Source organism: Trachurus trachurus, assembly GCF_905171665.1.
Source record: "Trachurus trachurus genome assembly, chromosome: 3".
NCBI lineage: Eukaryota > Metazoa > Chordata > Actinopteri > Carangiformes > Carangidae > Trachurus > Trachurus trachurus.
The window spans coordinates 9857416-9876444 of NC_139893.1; the positions used below are offsets into that span (position 1 = coordinate 9857416).

At 39.2% G+C, this 19029-nt stretch overlaps 2 protein-coding genes and 1 long non-coding RNA gene across 3 annotated transcripts in view; 2 read left to right on the forward strand and 1 right to left on the reverse strand.

The window, feature by feature from the left end:
• Nucleotides 1-1617, forward strand: part of tub (TUB bipartite transcription factor) — a gene marked incomplete at both ends in the record, with an annotated part of 39623 nt that extends 38006 nt beyond the window's left edge. Inside the window, 3 exons of the mRNA XM_083993201.1 lie at nt 210-308; nt 425-596; nt 1484-1617. Coding sequence (XP_083849327.1) covers nt 210-308; nt 425-596; nt 1484-1617 — 405 coding nt within the window. The remainder of the gene's footprint in view (nt 1-209; nt 309-424; nt 597-1483) is intronic.
• A 3483-nt stretch (nt 1618-5100) lies between these two features.
• On the reverse strand, nt 5101-18220 carry ric3a (RIC3 acetylcholine receptor chaperone a; the record flags this gene model as incomplete). Its single annotated transcript, XM_084001526.1, has 6 exons — nt 5101-5960; nt 6552-6709; nt 7208-7304; nt 15197-15278; nt 15524-15744; nt 18103-18220. The coding sequence occupies 6 exons, from the start codon at nt 18218-18220 to the stop codon at nt 5101-5103; spliced, it is 1536 nt and encodes a 511-aa protein (XP_083857652.1).
• LOC311005869 lies at nt 11750-13871 on the forward strand. The gene is made up of 4 exons (XR_014596366.1): nt 11750-11856; nt 12079-12167; nt 12688-12879; nt 13299-13871. It is a non-coding gene; the product is annotated as an uncharacterized lncRNA (long non-coding RNA).
• Nucleotides 18221-19029: the final 809 nt, after the last annotated feature.

The window sequence follows — 19029 nt, forward strand, 5'->3', positions numbered from 1 at the left end:
TTAACTCACAGATCACTCTCAGTCAGCACAAAGACATTATCATTAACATTTAGGCTGTGGCTATTAGCTCAATGAAGAACAAACATTGTTTTTACAAATGTGTTTCAGAAGTTGCACCAGGTACAGTACAAAAGTAAAATGTATAGTTGTGTGTATTTTGTGTTTAATGAGTTGCAGTCTCAGTGCAGTTTGTCTTCTCTCCAATGTAGGAAACAAATGTCTTAGGATTCAAAGGACCTCGCAAAATGAGCGTCATCATCCCTGGAATGAACATGGACCACGAGAGAGTGTCTATCCGTCCAAGAAATGTACGCACGCCCTTATTCTTCTTAATGACGAGCTCAGCCTGTTTCTAATAATTTCTTAATTGATCTGGTATTTGAGATGTCCATGCCCAGAGCTGTTGTTTTCACCCTCACTGCAGGACCATGAGTCACTGCTGGCCAGGTGGCAGAACAAGAACACAGAGAGCGTGATCGAGCTCCACAACAAGACGCCTGTGTGGAACGACGACACGCAATCCTACGTACTCAACTTCCACGGCAGAGTCACTCAGGCGTCCGTCAAGAATTTCCAAATCATCCACGACAATGACCGTGAGTTCCACACCTATAAAATATTAAAGGAGCGGATACTAAATACAGTTAAGTTACAGTTACGGGTCCAAGTGATACAGTACAGTAGGTTTGTGGTAGACTGAAATACAGCACCCTGCTGGGGTGTCCATTCTGTCACCCCAATTCTGTCCATCTGATCAATCTCATGGTCACATCATAGATCTATATGTTAGAGAGAAGGGAAAAGAACAGTTTCTCACTTCTCACCAGTGCAGACTGGCAACATCAAGCCAAGTTCTACTGTGTGTAGCTTTATCTAGTCACCCCATGTTAAAGGGATAGTTCAACATTCTGGCAAATTGGCCCATTGCCATAATCCCTATAGTTTTAGGAGTAGGTTTGTTACCTTTAATTGTCGGTGCAAGCTATTTTTAGAACGGCAGAGCAGAGCCGCGAGCTGCTCAGAGCTACGCTATGGAGGCTAATGGGATTTCTTGGTTTCCCTCATCAAACTCATAAAATACACAATCCAACAACTCCAAAACGCTCTCGTGGACAAGTGACCTGCACATTCACCACGCTATAAAATAATAGCTGAATGTTGCGAGACAGAGTTGTTTTAGAGGTAAATTCAAGCAAAACCGCTGATGCGGGTTCCCGTCGGGGGCAGTCTTTGCATTTGCCTCGAAAACAGCTCTGTCTCGTAACGTTCAGTTACAGTATTATCTCATAGTGTGGTGAATGGCAATGGGCCAATTTGCCAAAATGTTGATATCAGAAAAAGCTGTGTTATACATTTTCAGAAAGAAGGGGACAAAAACATGCATCCATAACTCTAAGATTTATATTCTTTATAGATGAATAAAAATATGTTGTTTTTAAAGAAGCGTATCTTAAGTTTCTGTCCCGGTTCTCCTCCCCTGTAGCCGACTATATTGTGATGCAGTTTGGCCGTGTGGCAGAGGACGTCTTCACCATGGACTATAACTACCCAATGTGTGCCCTGCAAGCCTTTGCCATCGCCCTCTCCAGCTTCGACAGCAAGTTAGCGTGTGAATAGATCCCAGCCTCAAGTTCAGTGGAGAACTGATCCATCTGTCCTCGATAAAAGGGCTGTTCATGTAAATCCCCGGAGCTGGTTTGAGATCTTCAGACCACGCCAGTACCTTGGAAGTCCTGCATTTCCCAGAATGCTTCATGGGCCTCAAGTTTTTCTTTCTTTTTTTTCTGTGTGTGTGTATGTGTGTTGGGGGGTGGGTGGGTGGGACCTCAGGATGGTCTTGGTCAGTGGAAGAAAACAAGCACAAAGCGTAATCCACTTTCAAAATCCCGTTCATTTGTTTTTATAACTATAGTCATTTTGTACTGTAACGACATTATAAAAAACAAGCACTGTTCCTTTATGTAGTAGCTAGAGAAATTTAACATTTCTTTATCTGTGAATTATAACTAACAGTTACGCATCTGTAAGTTTTAAAAGTTGACTGGATTTTATGTAGTCTGACGCCACACACTTCCTGAAGCATGACCACTGCTTATATATTAACTGAATTAAAAACAACATGCACGTCACAGTATATTTATTTTTTCTTATTTATGTATTTATTACATGTTCATTTAGTTTTCTGTTCGTCACTTGCATCAATTCGAGCAGCACTGGCTCCGCGGAGCTGCAAGCACATAAATTAGCATCACAAGAAGGAATATCTCTTGTATCCACACAAAAACAATTAGCGACTCGGACGTGAACAGGACAAGGGCATGTTACACTGTGCCGTGTACCCTATACAGTATCGTGTAACACAGTGTCATGTACGTATGTGAATGTACAGGATGATGGTGCACTTTACTTTGAAGTCTGTAGTGGATGAGATATAGCTGTACATACTTTATTGTGCCTTTGAAGACTAATTCCAGTGCTACGCTTTGGCTGTTAAATGAGCTGAGCTTGAACTGGTCTTTGCGATTTTTGCTGTCCTCACATGCACTGGAAATATTTCTCTGTAGCTCCTTTGAATTAAGTTGTCTATTGCAAAGTTCATTTAGATTGATAAATAGCTGGAGTTGCAAAAAAATGCAACAACAAAAAAAAAAACTCCAGAAGATATTATTCCAAAGTTCACATCATTGGGCATCATTTTAGTGACTGTCTATAAACTATATGGTCCTCCACACATTACACTAAAGAGGGGAATGATTATTTACATTGCACTGTAAATCAGGCAGCAGATATAATAATATCCAAGGCACTCAGGCTTAAGGTTGTACTCATGTCTTCTGATGTGTCCCACCTGGAAGAGATAAACTCAACACAGATCGACTTACTGCCAACAAACACACGGTCAAAGTGTGAATCTGCCACAGCTGACACACACTTCATCTCTTGCTCTTTTACATCTTTGATTCATTTCATGTCCCATCGATGTGGGGCGTGGTACATTCCTCATCTGACTGGCAGTAAGTTTCTATATCACATGGTTTGTTGCTGTTCACATTTTTACTCAAAAATATTATTCCTCCTGCTCTTTATGGGGGCAGTATCCTTTCTCAAATATATGATAGTATTTTGTATTTTATGACCATTTAAAAAAAACAAAAAATGCTGAATGAAGGCAAAGAACAATCTCTGATACCGCTATTGTTACTGTGGGTTATGAGGAAATCTTTATCAAATGTGCTATTCTTGTACTCAGTTGTGTTCTAACTATTTTAAATTTCTATTTTCCAATTGTTGATACTCTTTGCTGTAAAGTCTGCTTTTCATACATGTGTCCAAGAACCAAACGTTCTCTCACTTTCTGTTTCAAGTGCTCTCGTTGTAATGTACAGTAAACGGTGTACAATTTACTGTGGTGGTATAGACACAGTCCTTTGATCATGGAAAAAAATTAAACTTCTGTAAGTCAAAAGGTGTCCTGTTCTCTTAGAAAACAAAAGTTTTTTTGTTTTTCAAATCAAAGTAGCAGTAAAGATGCAAAGATATCATTTTCTTTAGTCCCTGAAAGTTATAATCACCTAGTTCTTACCCATGTTCCACTTCTGGTTCCTATTTGGGCCAGTCAACGCAACATTTTCCTCAAAGCTATTGGCAAGATGTATCTGTTAGTTTTCTCAGATCCTCAGATTTGATTTTCCATACATGGGCGAGTCAGTGTGTAAATGATGCATGAAAGAAGCAGAAGTACATCAGATGGACGTGGTCATGGTTTATTAGAGACTGAGGAGCAACGCTGACTAGATTCATTTTACAACAATGTGAACAAAACAGTTTGCATGGCTATAACAGTGCAACTATTAGGAGCAGCTGGTCTGTCTACAACCTTGTATATAAGCTAATTACTGAGGAGTGGTGGCTTTGGTTAATGCTGTAGTTTCCCCCGCAAACAACAGTTCCAACATCACAGGGATATTGAGGACAATAGAGCTTTGGTTCAGACAGATGTTAGATCCTGTTGCGACCGACTAGAGCTGTATTTCATATTTTCTTACTTTGCTGGTGGTTTTTCTGCTTTTGATTTTTGTGGGGACTGCTCCTCCTGCTTGATCTCACCATTAGATCCACTCATCAATATCTTTATTCCTCCGAGACTCGTCTTCAGTCTCAGTTGTATAGATGTCACCCTCTTCATGTCTCCCTTTGATCATCTTCTTTTTGAAATTTGCTTTGTGAGTCACGACCAGAAAAGGTCCCAGTCTTTGACATTTTATTGCGCTTAGCGCTAACGCACACTGATACACATTCATGAAACCCTGCTCAAGTTGACAGATGTCGTAACAGCTGTCACCTTGAACTTAAAACACAGCTATTTACAGTGTACTTGTAATAGGATTTACAGGTATATATTTTGTAAAAAATAATCTTAAATAGCAACTATTTTAAATGTTCCTTACAAATGTCAGAAACAATAATTACAACAGACATTTCTGAAAGTTGACATTCTGAGTTGTGGTAGAGGAGAAGCAGTGGGCTGGGCTTTTAAAATCAGAACAGTCATTGACTGTGAAGTAAGATACAGTAACTATTCATGTTTTGTTTCAAGGAGCCCTCTGAATGAAAAATACAATTCTAACTGTTAAAATACTGCTTGAGCTTCTGGAAAGTGTTTTTTCCACTGTTTGTGGATTTCATATAAAAACCATCCTGGAAGAAGCTCTTACTACGTTGTGTCTATATTTAGCTTAAAGGATAGGTAATAAACACTGTATGAGGTGAGGGATGTTGATTTACGGAAGAGGATTAGGGCCGCTGTGGGGTCTGTGAGGACTGACTTTTTTTCTCAGAATTTGAGTTCAGAATTCTGAGACTCAAGTCAGAATTCTAGAATTCTGAGATTAAACTCAGAATTCTAAGAAAAAAGTTAGAATTCTGAGTTTAAATCAGAATTCTAGAATTCTGAGATTAAAGTCAGAATTCTAGAATTCTGAGATTAAAGTCAGAATTCTGAGATTAAAGTCAGAACTCACTTTGTTTTCCACAGCAGCCCTAATCCTCTTCTGTATTGACTTTGCTGTGTGTTTGTGAACTTTCTTTAGGTGAAGTCCTTTACTTCTCCCTGCGGTTCCTCATCCTCAGCCCACTCACCCCGACCTCTTTGGGCAGGTCTGTGGTTATGTGACTGTCCTCCTCCTCCTCCTCCTCCTCCGCTGACATTAACTCCTCGTGTTCCTCCTCTGCTTCCTCCTCTGGGTTTGGGCCTCCCTCACAGCTGAACAGCAGGCTCTCTGCCTCCATCACCGGGTCTTCCTCATCAGCCTCCTCCCCCTCTACCTCTGTCCCCTCGTCCTCTTCCTCCACCTCGTCTTCCTCCTCCTCCTCATCCTCCTCCTCCTCCTCCTCTGCCTCCACCTTCACCTCCTCCTCCCTCTTCTCTTCCTCCCCCCTCCTATAATTTTCCTCTCTGGGATAGTGAAACACCTTTTTGTGGTCGCTGAAGGTTATCTGCTTCTTCCCTCCACTGTGACACTGCAGCTCCTTGCTCACCTCCAGACCGAGTCTCTCCCCTCTCTCTGCCCCAGGTCGGGGTAAACGTGGACTGAGCAGCTGCTTCATCACTGCCATCTCTTCTTCTTCTTCTTCTTCCTCCTCCTCTTCCTCCGCCGCCCTAATAATATCTTCCGCTGCTATTACCACTGCTTCCTCTTCATCTTCCTCCTCCTCCTCCTCTTCCTCTTCTTCTCCCTCCTCCTCATCCTCATCCTCATCCTCATCCTCCTCCTCTTCCTCCACCTCTTTCACTATAGACAGCTTTCTTGCCATCACTGCCTCTTCCTCCTCTTGCTCCATCCTCTCTGCCAGGGCCTCGGCCGTGGGCTGGCGGCATGGTTCCTCCAGGATGAAGCTGTCAAACCCAAGTCGGTCACTGGGGGAATCCTCATAGTCTGGGTAGGTCTCGTCTGGGTAGCCTGCATTGGTGCATGATTATTAACTTTATTTAAAGGGATAGTTCAACATTTTGGCAAATTGGCCCATTGCCACAATCCCTATAGTCATAGCAGTAAGTTTGTTACCTTTAATTGTCGGTGCAAGCTATTTTTTTTTAGAAAGGTTGAGCAGAGCCGCAAGATTTCTTGGTTTCCCTCATCAAACTCATCAAATACACCCCAAAATGCTCTGGTGGACAAGTTGTGACCTGCACATTCACCATGCTATGAGATGATAACGGAGCGTTATGAGACAGGGTTGTTTTGGAGTTGTTGGATTGTGTATTTGATGAGTTTGATGAGGGAAACCAAGAAATCCCATGAGCCTCCGTAGCGTAGCTCTGAGCAGCTCACGGCTCTGCTCCGCCATTCTAAAAATAGCTCACACTGACAATTAAAGGTAACAAATCTAATCCTACTGTAAAACCATATGGATTCTGGCAATGGGCCAATTTGCCAAAATGTTGAACTATCACTTTAAAATACAGACAAATTATTTGCATAAAACAGCTTCTTAGAATTAAAGAGACCAAAATTTGCTGCTGTAAGTGCAACAGATATGACATTACATACCCTCCCAGTCTGCACCGTAGGGGACCTGCTCGGCCTCTATCTCTGGGGAGGCTGCCTCCAACCGGCCCTCCTGCATTAGCTGTGTGATCTGTCGAAGTTGCCTGAGTAATTTCTCCTCCTTCTTTGTTGTTGACGTTCTGCTCTTCCTCCTTTTGCCACTAGAGAGCAGCACAGATTTGGAAATCAGGCAAGATGGCTGTGCAGTGTGCAGTGGTAGGACACCATATGTCAGATTAGTAAATGACATACTTTCTCTTTTGTCTGGGTTTCCTGATTCTATTGAAGCTCTTATTGAAAGAGACAAAACCCAGATGAGCTGGGTTTTCTATATCAATGGATGTCACTCATATTACATGAGTGAATGTGTGAGGAGCCTGATTAAAAAATGATTTCTATTCCTGTGGACATGAATTCACTTCATAAACAATTAATGTTATTATATGACCTACAGAATTTAAATAAATCAGTAGCAGTAGCTGTCAAGTAAAATATGCCAGTGGCCTTTCTACCTTTGAATAATTTTCCCTTTAATTTTGAACTTTAATTTCCATGCCTGGTCCAACCTGATTCATCCCAGTGTGAAGCAATCTCTCTGGCTCTACTGTCCTATGGGCACTGAACAGGAGTGTGTGAAGAGCAAAAAATAAATCTTCTACCTCGCAGAGCCACGGCTCTTCGCTGAGACAATCCTCTCCATCATCCTCTCTGTTTGCAGAAGTCTCTCCTGAAGACTGGCGAGCTCATAATCTGTTGCTACAAGAGACACCACTGCTTTAATATCAAATCATAATGCACTTTTCTGTAAACGGCATATGAACAAATTATATGTCACTGTATGAATGTAGCCTATATGTACATTGACACACACATACACTATAAGAAATGTCCGTAGAAATTACGGTAAAAAACTGTCAAATAGCAACAGTAAAATACCGTAAAATCAAAAATAGTATATCACTGTAGTAAATACACTGAATTACCGTAAATCAAGATACAGTAAATAACTTTAAATTTTACGGTCTTACTAAGTAGAAAATATGGAATTTTACTGTGAATGTTGTAAAAAGTTTGCAAAATTCACGGTAAAATACCATAATGTCACAAGCGTGTAATTACCGTAAAATTGACGGTATCATTCTGTCTGAATTACAGATTTTGCTGGTGTTTACGTTTAAATTTACGGTACACAACCATTAAATCATACCATCATTTCTATAGAAAGTAGAATGTTAAAAAGTATGGTATCAGGACAGGCTGTGGTCACGTGGGCATTGTTCGGGTCGATGTGAAGCACTTAATGCAATAGAAAAACTACATGTTGTCAAAACAGAATTAAGATAAGATTAATAGTAAGGGCATTTTAGCAGATATTTGATCAATCTGGGAACTAAATCCTTACCAAGAAATTTCTTCACAATTGTCTTTAGGAACGTGCGTAGTATGATGTCTTAAAATGTTGAAATTCAACTCCCGTGGGAAACCCCCTAAAAAACGACTCAAAGTTGGGGTACCCGTAACTGGATTTTTGAACATTCCGAAATGTTAAATTTGGCCTTAAATAACTTGTGAGGGGTCAAACTAGGGGTTTTTCATGATTCTGAGTTGATCACAAACATTAGTTTTACGGCCAAAACACTCCTTGGTGGAGAAAAAAACAGCCACACCCACTTTTCTTGTTCATCGGAAACCCTACTACCACCAATAGAATGTTGGTGCAGAGAAGCCATTCCATTCATTATCATTGCAGAGGCTGTGTTACATAATACTACTAAATACTCAATATAATATAACTTTTATTCTACCCTTTTTTCTATAGGACATTATACAGACCCTCCAGGATTTTGTGGTGTTGCTAAATTTATTTAAAAAGTTATTATAAATGTCATTTATTATGCAGATCGGTAGCAAGCGGCGAGAGAGAAAAGACAGAGTGGACATGCACCAGATTTCACATACCAGCAACAACTGAAACAAGTTTGTTCGAAATGAAGATAGGAAAAGCACAAAAAATACACAGTGGTGCTACATTGATTGCAAACATGGTAATGTTAATCTGCACACACACTGAGCATCAATCTCCATCGAGCATCCAGGCTCTAAGAGGTCGTTTTTGAAGAATGGAAAAAGATGTTGCAGTGTGTCACAAACTTGTTCATTCCAGCTTGGGCCTATTGCTTGGTCATGACCGTATGGTAGCTGTTAGCTGGTAGTGTATTATGGGATTTGTAATGTGAGTAATGTGAATGCTATATTGGTGGGCCATTATTAACATAATATTTTTCTTGAAGGCCATATAAAAGTGTATCACAGGACAGATCTGGCCCCCAGGTTTTTGACATGAGATTGACGTGTGTGCTAGATTAATGTCCAACAATGGAAAAAGGTAGAATATAGTTATATTAAGTATTCAGTAGTAATAGTCGAAGTTTTTTGTGACATTAAAGAAAACCTCTGTCATGCACAGGAATAGCTTACTGTATCTCTAATGTATTCTATTAAGTATAGTAGATCACCGCCTAAACCTAACTGCAAAAATCCTCGTGAAGACTATAGGCCTACACCATGTTATCCTAGTTTGATAGCTAATGGAGCAGTCAGCTAGCATTTAGGAAAATAAAATGGTCAGATGGTCATCAGATTCAGTCGCACATTGGAGTTGGCTTACTAACCATATTAATTACTGTTAGCCAACTAATAACCATTTTGGTAAGACTTTGATGCCTATCTCTATAATGCATTATAACCATACTTATAATGAGTTATAATGTGGTTATAGCACTGTATAACTACAATTATAAACATTCATAAATGATCATAATACTTTATAACAATAATCATAACACACTATAAAGCATTTTATTGTGACTGAGGTATAATACGTTATAATTGTTAGTAACTCGCTGACAATGCCCATATCGATAATACATTATAAATATAGTTATGATGTGTTATAATTGTCTTATAAAAGTGTATAACCATCATTATAAATACTCATACATGATCATAAGGCTTTATAACATTTAGCATAACACATTATAGAGCATTTTATAATGGCTTAAGGTCAAGTATTATAATAGAGTTATAATGCTCTATGATGTGTTATGCTTATTGTTATAAAGCCTTATGATCATTTATGAGTGTTTATTATGATAGTTATACATGTTTATAAGCCAATTGTAACACATTATAACTATATTTATAATGCATTATCGATGTGGTCATTGTCAACGAGTTACTAACAATTATAACGTATTATAATACCTGACCTTATAAGTCATGATAAAATGCTTTATAGTGTGTTATGATTATTGTTGTTATAAAGCATTATGATCATTTATGAGTGTTTATAACTATAGTTATACAGTGCTATAACTGCATTATAAGTCATTATAAGTATGATAATAATGCATTATAGAGATAGGCAGGTGTGTGTGTGTGTGTGTGTGTGTGTGTGTGTGTGTGTGTGTGTGTGTGTGTGTGTGTGTGTGTGTGTGTGTGTGTGTGTGTGTGTGTGTGTGTGTGTGTGTGTGTGTGTGTGTGTGTGTGTGTGTGTGTGTGTGTGTGTGTGTGTGTGTGTGTGTGTGTGCGCGCGCGCTGTGTAGGCTATGTTTCCGTTTTTACTGGTATGTGAAATCTGGTGTGCATCTGATTTCTTTCCTTCTCTCTCGCTCCCGATCCGCATAAAACGTAATGTTATATGAAAACAATAACTAGTAATATATAATATCTATCTATCTATAATAACTAATAAAAACACAGACATGCAAATAAAATGGAAATGGAAAATGGAAACACTGTGGCCACAGCTGAAAACAGCTAGCCACAGCAGTCTATGATAGCAAATTTGCTGAAAAGTTGCAGTGGCAAGGCCAAAGAATTCATGATTGAATTTGCATTAATAGTTGCAATCGTGACATCATAAAATCCTGGAGGGTCTGTATAATGTCCTATAGAAAAAATGGTAGAATAAAAGTTATATTATATTGAGTATTTAGTAGTATTATGTAACACAACCTCTGCAATGATAATGAATGGAATGGCTTCTCTGCACCAACATTCTATTGGTGGTAGTAGGGTTTCCGATGAACAAGAAAAGTGGGTGTGGCTGTTTTTTTCTCCACCAAGGAGTGTTTTGGGTGTAAAACTAATGTTTGCGATCAACTCAGAATCATGAAAAACCCCTAGTTTGACCCCTCACAAGTTTCTTAAGGCCAAATTTAACATTTCGGAATGTTCAAAAATCCAGTTACGGGTACCCCAACTTTGAGTCGTTTTTTAGGGGGTTTCCCACGGGAGTTGAATTTCAACATTTTAAGACATGATATTACGCACGTTCCTAAAGACAATTGTGAAGAAATTTCTTGGTAAGGATTTAGTTCCCAGATTTTCATATGTTGCCCTTACTATAAGATACTAAGTCAAAATAACATGTAATAGCCTATATGTAACATATATTTCAGAATAAATGTGCAAAAGAGTTTAGACATAAATATATATTTTTTTAAAATACAAACATCTCTATTGTACAAACATGTAGTCTCCATAACATACCTACACACAGTAAAAAAAAAAAGAAAGAAAAAAGGAAAAAAAGAAGAAGCTTGAGTCAGCTCTGGCTTGGGTGACCTACAGGTGACCCAGCAGTAACCATAGTAACCCATTTGTTGGGTCAACGGTTGGTTTGCTGCGCGCCACCAAGATCCGTTATTTTTGGCCGGAGCGCCGTTACAACCTGGTTACAACCAAGCTGCTCTGTTGTCAGCCAAAGACGACATAAGTAAAGTGGATTAATTTTATTTTTGATGGAAATGCCCCAGCTTCAGTCTGCAAAAAAGTCTGACTGCTTCAGCAACGAGTGTCGGTGGATCGGACTGGACTTTCTCAGGTTGGATCATACCAACTGTCCGTGGAAAAGCTACAGATGAACTGTAAGTATTTAAAAATGAGCATGGTTTGTGTTACTTTGGCCGTTTAGCACATGAGCTAGGCTAACGCTAACGATGGCTAGGCTAACGCTAACGACCGTTATGCTAATACAGCTAACGGTCTATTGTTATGCTAATAACGATAACGGTCGTTATGCTAACGCTAACGGTGGATCGTTAAGCTAATAACGCTGACTACTATAGCATGAGACTAGCGTGAGAGACAGGACCTGAGAGTAACCAGAGTTTTTGTGTTTTCTAATCAGAGTAAAGTATGTGGAAGCTAACGTTAGCACATGGAGATAGACGGTCTGAAGAGGAGCCTTGCTCTCATGGAGGTGCAGAAGTTCCTAAGGGAGGCCAACATCATTACTGTTAAGGTAAAGTTATGTGTTACTGTGTTTGTGTGGAAGAGGGAAAATACACCGGCCTAAAACTGCCTTGTTCAGATATCCATGTAGCTACTTCTGTCCATTATCATTATTACTGAAGTGTTACATGAGTTCATTTTGTGTTCAACATATACTATATTTGTACAGAACCATCCCATCCTTAGTTGTACACATTTTTAACACTACAAAATCATTTTACCTTCTCCTCAGCATGGTGCAGCTGGAGAATGCAAGGCAGCCTACTTTGCAGGAATGTGGCATGGCCAGTACATCTTCAGCGTTATCAACACTCAGCTTCAGTGAGTACATTTAAATTGATAGGCTTCTGAACTGGTGCTGCCATTAGCCTAAATGTTTTTGTTTCTTCATACCTGTCAAATATTTACATGGCCACATCAATAATTATGTCTCCCATTTATGTCTACTACCCTATTATCTGGAGTTCCTTAAGGATAAATCCTCGGAACTATCCTTAAAAAAAACCATCAAAATCACTGATTTAATGTCAAATCCAAAGGATTGTGTGTTTTCAGCTGTAGCCTCCACAGTTTCTCCCTCAATCTCTCTCAATCTATTAGATCTGCTAAATCTGTTAACTGTTTTAAGCGCCTCCTGAAATCATATTTATTGGTTGGCCTTTCTATTAGATTTTTTAAACCTACTCTTCATTCACCATTTTTTTTTTTTTCTGTTCCAACTTCTTTTATTAATGTTTTGTTTGTTGTTGTTGTTGCTGCAGGAAGCACTTGTGCTATATAATAATAATTATCATTATCATTAACAATGTTTTCTTTGTTGTCTTTCTTTGTCTGGTTGCAGAGAGGTTCATGCCAGTCCACAGTAAACACCTGATTGAAGACTGCTGGTGAATTTTCAAGCAGGAATGATGACAACACCTGCCCAAAGTTTCTTCAACATTGTACCATGTCTGTATGAGACTCTGTCCCACCTGTCTTCAGTCAAGTCTGGACCCAATGACTCAAACACCAGTCTTGTCAAGGCTAATTAGAGGTAAGCAATGGTTTATGTCAGTGTAGCAAATGAGTAGATGCAAGCACAACTCAAACTTCACTCAATCGATCTCCCACAAATGCACGGTGCCAACAGCTTCATACAAACATACTGTAGAAAAAAAATCAGTATTACGGACAAGATTCAGGATTTTGGCTGCAATTCGACAAGGGTGAAACAAATACTGATGATCATTTAGTCCTGAAAAGTGACAGTTTCTACCTTTTACACTAATACAATAAAATAAATGAAATACTCCTGATGACCTGCAAAACTATATTCCAGAGTGCTGGTTTCATTCTATGTATAGCTCATTGGAGCTCAGTTTAACAACAGAAGGCTGAATTTATCTCTGTAGGCACCATGCTCAGGCACTGCATCAATCTAACCTTTGCTTTGTTTCTGTTTTCTGGCTGCAGAGAGGATCATGCCAGTCTACAGTGGACACCAAATGGACAATATATGAGTCTTCAAGCAGAACTGGTGACTGCTGGATGCTTTAAGTTCCAGTTTCTTGAACACCATGTATATGTTAAGAGCCCTCTTCAGCCAAGTCTGGACTCAGTGACTCATTAGTGTTGATCAACACAGGGCAAGTGGCTCCTTTTTTCATTATGTTTATTTCTTCTATCATGGACTATCCTTCTTCATATGTATGGACACACACTGTCTTTTCAAGATGTCAACACTGCCTTGTGAGTATACTGGACAAGTTCTGTTTTTCACAGAGAATGTGTATATGCAAAGAGAGGTTCTTAAAGTTTATCAATTATAGTCTGTACTTTGGTTTACAATGGGCTTAAAGGACAATTCCAGGCGAATTCAACTCGGGGGTGTATTTTCCTATCATTTTAGGTCTAGAAGAAGGAATCTGAAGATTTTCAGTTTAATCGCTCCCGTTTTGCAGTAGTTGCGTCTGTTCCCGCATCGCCACGGCAGCGATGAATGGGAGTGGATGTAAGTTCCGCTGTTTAGGCTGTTTCCAGCCCTCAAAGCCGCAAATTTTTCCCACAGACAGCGTCAGATGGAGACTCAAACATGCACCGAGAAGTTTATTTAAGCAAGCAAGCCGACATGTTTGTAAAACTAGATCTAATTCAAAGTCTCCCGGAGTCTCGCGCGAGACCCAGTTGCCGTGCTCGGTGTGTTCAGGTGCAGTAGGAAAGCTACAGTTTGTGTCATAAACACAGGAATATCAACTCTTTACTTGCTTCAAGTAAAAAAAAACTTCTCAGCGCATGTTTGAGTAGCCACCTGACGCTGTCTGTGGAAAAAAATGTACACTTGAAGCAAGTCAAGAGTTGGTATTCCTGTGTTTATGACACAAACGATAGCTCCAACTGCACCTGAATACACCAGCACTGCAACTTCGGGCTCGCGCAAGACTCTGGGAGACTTTGAATTAGATCTAGTTTTACAAACATGTCGGCTTGCTTGAAGTAAATAAACTTCTCGGTGCATGTTTGAGTCTCCATCTTACGCTGTCTGTGGAAAAAAATTGCGGCTTTGAGGGATGGAAACAGCCTAAACAGCGGAACTTACATCCACTCCCATTCATTGCTGCCGTGGCGATGCGGGGACAGACGCAACTACCGCAAAACAGGAGCGATTAAACTGAAAATCTTAAGATTCCTTCTTTTAGACCTAAAATGATAGGAAAATACACCCCCGAGTTGAATTCGCCTGGAATTGTCCTTTAATTGGTTATTTCCTTAATAATTTACCATTTGCATTTTCTGACTGTAAAATCTACGCCAACAAACTGTAATTCCATTATGTGTTGTACCGTATTTTTTACGGTGAAATTCTGGCAACCACAGCTGCCAGTATTTTACCGTGAATTTTGCAATAAAATACCGTACTATATCTTACAGTTTTACCGTGTTTTTTCACTGATGGACTGTAATTAGGTTTACAGTATATCCGTTATTTTTAAAAGAATTTACCGTAAACAGGTTTATATTATAACTGTTATTTTTACAGCAAATTACCGTAAACAAATAACAGTTCTCTACTGTGAAATTTACGGTTGCCAAAACAGCATACCGTAATGTGTAATACATTGTGACCGTATTTTCTACGGTAAAATTCTGGCAACCACAGCTGCCAGTATTTTACCGTAAATTCTACGGAATTTTTTTTACAGTGTACAGTACAGTACGTTATGGGATTTGTAACTCTTTATATTTATTACATTGTCTATGAACATATTCATTCATATTGGTGTGAAACCTGTGGCTGTTGCATGAATTAATACAAGTAGTTTTTTTTTTTTTTTTTTAATTATGCAGCAAATAGGCTACTTGAAATTGCTTACTGATTGGAGACTCCATTTCCGGCAAGGTTACTGTGGTATAGTTTCCTGATTTAGCTGTCTTCCCCGGGCCCTTACATGTGAGCTGTGAACATGAGAATTATTATGATAAGAATATCAGTCATATGTAATTCAAAAAAATGTATTATATATGATTGAATGTGAAATGCATTCATTATCTCCACTTCCACAATAGTATTTCAGTATGCAGTAGACACAGCATTATACTGTATTGTGTACCGCAAAGCTGCATGATAACACTTTATATTCATGTGCAGAATTGTATAATCATACAGCCTAACATGTAGGTAGGTCAGCCATAGTAATCACCTTGTAGATGATATAGAGGATGTAAAGAAGGATCCCAAAGCCGTAGATGGGAATCACTTGACCCATCAGGTTGTATTTTTTGCCTCGCATGACGACGCCTTTGACTTTGGCCATGGCCTCTGCACTGTGTGTCATGGAGTACAAAGGGTCCACGCCCCACGGCTCTGAGTCGTCTGGCACTGACAGCTTGTGCATCACAGAAGGATAGAAACCAGGTCCAACTGGAAGAGACAAAAATCAATCGCTCAGTCATTCAGTATCACTGATTACAGAAAGACTTCACTGCCAACGTTTTACAGTTTCCCTCCCTCAGTGAGTGGGAGTACAGAAGTAGAATTGATTTTCAGTTTGGTCCTGGTTAGTTGGTTTCAGAGAGCCTAAGTAGGCTATTTTTATGCAAAGTCTACATTTAAATTATTTTCCACCATTTTACTATTACTTTTCAATTTTAAAAATATATTTCTTTTGCTGCAATTTCAGAATCAGAATCAGAAAAGTTTTTATTGTCAAGAGTAGTAAAGGTCATGTTACAGCACAAGGAACTTGACACGCTGTCAGGTGCAAACACGAAAGGTACAAAAAATAGTCAAAAGTAGCGATAAAATTAAATAAAAAATAAATTAAATAAGAGAAAATAAAATAGAATAAATTTTCTATTGCAAAATATAGGCATATACAATTAAGGATTTATATTTAAATTTAATTATCTATTCTACATAATGCAAGGTAGCCTACCATGGATGTATTGTAGCCTACACTTCCTATTTCCTATCAAAGTTTTTGTCACCGCCCTCACCGCCTGTGCGCACCAATCAAATGTTGGTATGGATGAGCTACAAACTGTTCAACCAATTAGAATCAAGCCCGCTAAAATGGACTTACGTAAGTGTACGTAACGTGTGGAAACACCGCTGTACCTGTACACACCTGAGGCCAGCTTGACAAAACGCCTGATTTAGTGATTTGATAAGTTTCAAAGAGCACAACCATCGTTATTACTGAACACCAAGAGGAAGCACATCGAACAGTTGTTCATAACTGTAAAATCATTTATTATAATAGGCTACCATACTTGTTTGTAGCCAAATGCATTGAGGGGACATTAGCACGCTAATGGATGTAAACTTGCCAACAAAGACAACACCGCGACAAAAACACGGACAGGAAGTCAAGTCACTCAACCCAAGACACGGGACACGGAGTTACAAGGTAAGAGGCTGCAGTGAATCCTAATTAATCATTTTATTTTGAAAAAGCTGTTAGCAAAGTTGCTCACTGTTATGGTGTGGGAGGGAGGCCCATGAAAAGACGCATAGGCCTACCCAGAGCGAGGCCTACCATAAAGTAAACACACCTGTAGCGACTTTCGGCGCATATGACATTTGGGACAGTTTTGTTAGGCCCTAATGATTAGCAAGCATGATAGATTAGCATCGGGCATGGTTTTAGGTTACTGATAGCGAATTTACCGAGTAGGCTAGGCCTACTATGTGCATACTTCCTTTGGTGATGGTGGCGTTGTAGAATTGAATTTAGGGATTATTGATCAACTGAGTCTAAACGCAGTGATGCATTTGCATAACGTGATTGGCGTAGTTACCAAATGAACATCACCAATGCTCTGCAAATGACAGGCTTCACCCTAGGCCATGTGGTCCCAGCAATCCAGAATAAAAAAGAATATAGTATGGTCAAGTGCATGAATAAAGGTAAAATGTCACAAAATTGTTGTGCATGATAGCATCATAAGTGTACTGCTATGCAGTGCTACAGAGATGCCCTGGCAAATAAAATGACAATAGGTGTAAAGGGACATTTCTGTTGGTATAAGACCCAACAAAAATCACATAATAAATGATATTGCATATTATATTATTATATTGTATATCTAGCCTATGCTGCCTGAAAATAAAAGGCAAAAATGACAGTTTCAACTGAAATCACATATTGCGATCAACTGATAGCCTACTTTTGCATAATGTGCAGGCAGTCCACATAGAGAGTATTTCTTAGCTACAGGACAATCCTTTCTAATACTTAACATTTTAGTTTATTTAGTTATTATATAAACCATCTGTTTGTGACACATCTATGATGGAAGCTTTTAAAGCAGAATGAATAGAATATTCCTTGAATTTCCATAAAGGTCATCATTAATAAACACAGCAGCACAGTCGGTGTCAGTCAGTACTTCCATGCTGGACATGAGGTATAAAGTATCAAATAAGAAAAGTAACACAAAAATGTACAATTAACGTGTATTTCACAGTGTTTATTATCTAAGATACCTAAAGATTAGTGCGCACATGTGTGGAAAATATATAAATAAATATAGCCAAACATGTTACTATACTAATACAAATAAAGTACAAATTCATCAGGACATGTAAAATGCATGTATTTCCATAGTAATATTATGTTGAACATGTGTGCACTATGCCGAGGCCCTAGGCCTTGGTGCACTCTGTATAGACGAACAGCTGGAACAACAATAACAACAACATCAGGAGGGGGAAAAAAAGACATGGAGATGGAGCAGGATGGAGATGGATGGATGATGATCTGATAAGCTGCCTTACCCTCAGGCTGCTCCATCTCCTTTTTTCCTCTGGGTAAAAGCATTCTGGGCAGGAAAAGAGAAACACAGAGAACAGAGCATGATATGAGAGTAACCTTCTGGCAAGTTGTTATAGACATTTTGTCTCAGAAAATCACTGCCATGCGTTGATTTCACTTGAACAGTAAAGCTAGTATCCACAGATGTCATCTCTCATCTGGTGACGTTCAAGCCCAGATTAGACCAGATTAATTGTGATGCATTCAATTGCTGTCTGAAATATTAACTATAAATCCCTAACTGGCACAGTTATTATTATTCACTAAAAGCCTCTGGATTTCAGAGACAGCAACACCTAAAGCAACGAAATGGTGCACATAGATGGGGCTGACTTCCACTCAGGTACAACAGTCAGCATCAAGTCGCTGCAAATACAAGGGAGCAAAACACTGCATTCATTTTTCCCAGGATTCTTTGGGTTAAGACACATGATTCTGTGAATGCTAACCTGGCAAATACCACGTAAAAATCACATACTCTCATTTTGATTCTGACATTTCATCAATGATGAAGCTGTTTGGCTTTGTTTTATTGTAGGCAAATGCACATGCTGCACATGTTCACTTACATAGACTTGGCAAAATCAGAGGATGGTTTTACATCTAGGAGGTGGCACAAGATCAAAATGTTTATCTCTCAAAATGGATTGACTGTCATTTGTTGTTTCACCCTGATCTAGGGTCAATGGTGCAACAAACTGAAGCTGGATAATGAGACCTGATGGAGAACTGATGAAGCCCCTTGGATAAGAGGCGAAACGTCTTCCCAGCCAAATACAAGTCCAGTTGCCTACGATTCAATTTGCCCAGAAAAGAACAATGACCTGGATGAATGAGAATATCCATAGACAATGAGACCCAAGAACTGCACAGACACTGGTTTAAGGTAA